Raw genomic sequence first — 1715 nt, forward strand, 5'->3', positions numbered from 1 at the left:
AGTCTATCATTCTGATATGATGTCACTCAATTTTCCACAAATAATATACTCAAGTATGAGGTCCTTGTCTTCTCAAAAAATGAAAAGGAAAAAAAAAAAAAAAAAAAAAAGAAGAAGTGTAAGGTCTTTGTATTTGCACGGAACTAGATTAGCCCTTGTTTGTGTTCTTTAAAAAAAAGAATGAAAAAAAACCTTGTCATTAACGAAGAAACAGATAAACCTGTACAAATATCAGGGCATGACACGATTGGACTTTTTGCCTTTGAAATCTTAAATGAAAAAGAGTTGCGTGAGCCACGAAAGAAGTTTTAGTCAGAGATGGAAGAGGCCGTGGGCTTTTGGTATTGGTTGTTTATGTTTAATTGTTTAGCCATCTCTTTCGAATATCGTGGCTTGGGCTTTGCGTGAACGGCAGCAACGTAAGCCTTCATGTCTTCTTTCTAGTTTATACTACTTGTGCACTCCGCACACTACTTTTATATTAGTATCGTATTTTCTGCTTCTTTGATACTATGAACAAAGAAAGATCAACAAAAGCCTATAGTTCCTAAGGCAACAAGGAAAGAAGAAAAAGAAGAATCAACCAAGCAACAAGATATGTGTTGCTGCTGCGGTGAGGATTTTGAATGCAGGCCTTTGGGCTTCCTGTTGGGCCTTCCCTTTGCTTTCCTCTCCCTCCTCATTTCCCTCGTGGGTATCATTGTGTGGATCATCGGGTATCGGGTTAGGCTCACTCTTTAATTTTTTCTTTCGATTTTCTGTTTTGTTTTAGAAATTGGAAATAAAAAAGTTAAACTTTAGACATTTTTGTTGGAAATATAAAAAAGTGTCAGTCTCTTAATTCTTTCGAATTCGTTAGAAAGTTTATGGCTTTTAATTTTTTTTATTCTTAAACTAGAAATTTGAATAGTACCTTGTGTTGTGTTTTGTGATGGGTGCAGGTTGGTGTTGACTTGCATATGCCCGTGCTGCTTGTGCGTGACAATAATGGTTGAGTTTGCATTGGCCTTGATTAAGGCTCCCATTCTGGTGATGAAGTGGTTCACATCCAAGATCCCTTGTTAAAATTTGTAGTAGCAGCTCCGATATGGATTCATTGTTTGTTTCCCTTTTGAGGCCATGTTTGCACTTTGGTATCATGTAGTTGACATTTAAAGGCCGTTGTAATTCTTTTAATTTTTTTGCCTGGTCCGTCTTGATTACTATATAATTTTTCTCTTTATTCCCTTTCTATTTTATTTGTTCTTCTTTTTTTCTTTTTTTCTTTTTTTCAGTATTTCTTGTGATATATATATATATATATAACGTGTTGAATCTACCAGCGTATAACCCAAAAGTTAGGTCAAATTCAAAAAAGAAGATAATTAGGTTTTTTATTCATATTTAATTATTTATATGAACCTCGATAAAATTAGCGAGTAATGTCTTTGGGAAGCATATTGATTGTAATTTCTGGACACTACACAATACCCGGCAAATATTGCCTTATATACAGAGCTTCAGAGACTTCAAATTGTGTGAACTAGCTGAATAGGAACATTATAGGCTTCCATTGGACATATTGTCAACAAAGATTGCTATTCTTTAAAATTTAGACGGGCTACACATTGTGTTCAATCTAATTAACTAAGCAGTCTTGAAATTTACGCTAAAATTGTCTTGTTTTGCTGGTCAATTTTGGCCAACAGTTTTAAAGAAGTCCATTTTAGACTTTT

General features: G+C 34.3%; 1 protein-coding gene across 1 annotated transcript; it reads left to right on the forward strand.

The window, feature by feature from the left end:
• The first annotated feature begins 449 nt into the window (after positions 1–449).
• On the forward strand, positions 450–1231 carry LOC115988386 (signaling peptide TAXIMIN 1-like). The gene is made up of 2 exons (XM_031111928.1): positions 450–716; positions 942–1231. The coding sequence occupies exons 1-2, from the start codon at positions 598–600 to the stop codon at positions 1063–1065; spliced, it is 243 nt and encodes an 80-aa protein (XP_030967788.1). The 5' UTR covers positions 450–597; the 3' UTR covers positions 1066–1231.
• Positions 1232–1715: the final 484 nt, after the last annotated feature.

Source organism: Quercus lobata, chromosome 5, assembly GCF_001633185.2.
Source record: "Quercus lobata isolate SW786 chromosome 5, ValleyOak3.0 Primary Assembly, whole genome shotgun sequence".
Lineage (NCBI taxonomy): Eukaryota > Viridiplantae > Streptophyta > Magnoliopsida > Fagales > Fagaceae > Quercus > Quercus lobata.

Coding starts and splice junctions, on each gene's coding strand:
- LOC115988386 (XM_031111928.1), top strand. CDS start 598: ATGTGTTGCTGCTGCGGTGAGGATTTTGAATGCAGGCCTTTGGGCTTC. Junction 717..941: donor ATCATTGTGTGGATCATCGG/GTATCGGGTTAG, acceptor TGATGGGTGCAG/GTTGGTGTTGACTTGCATAT.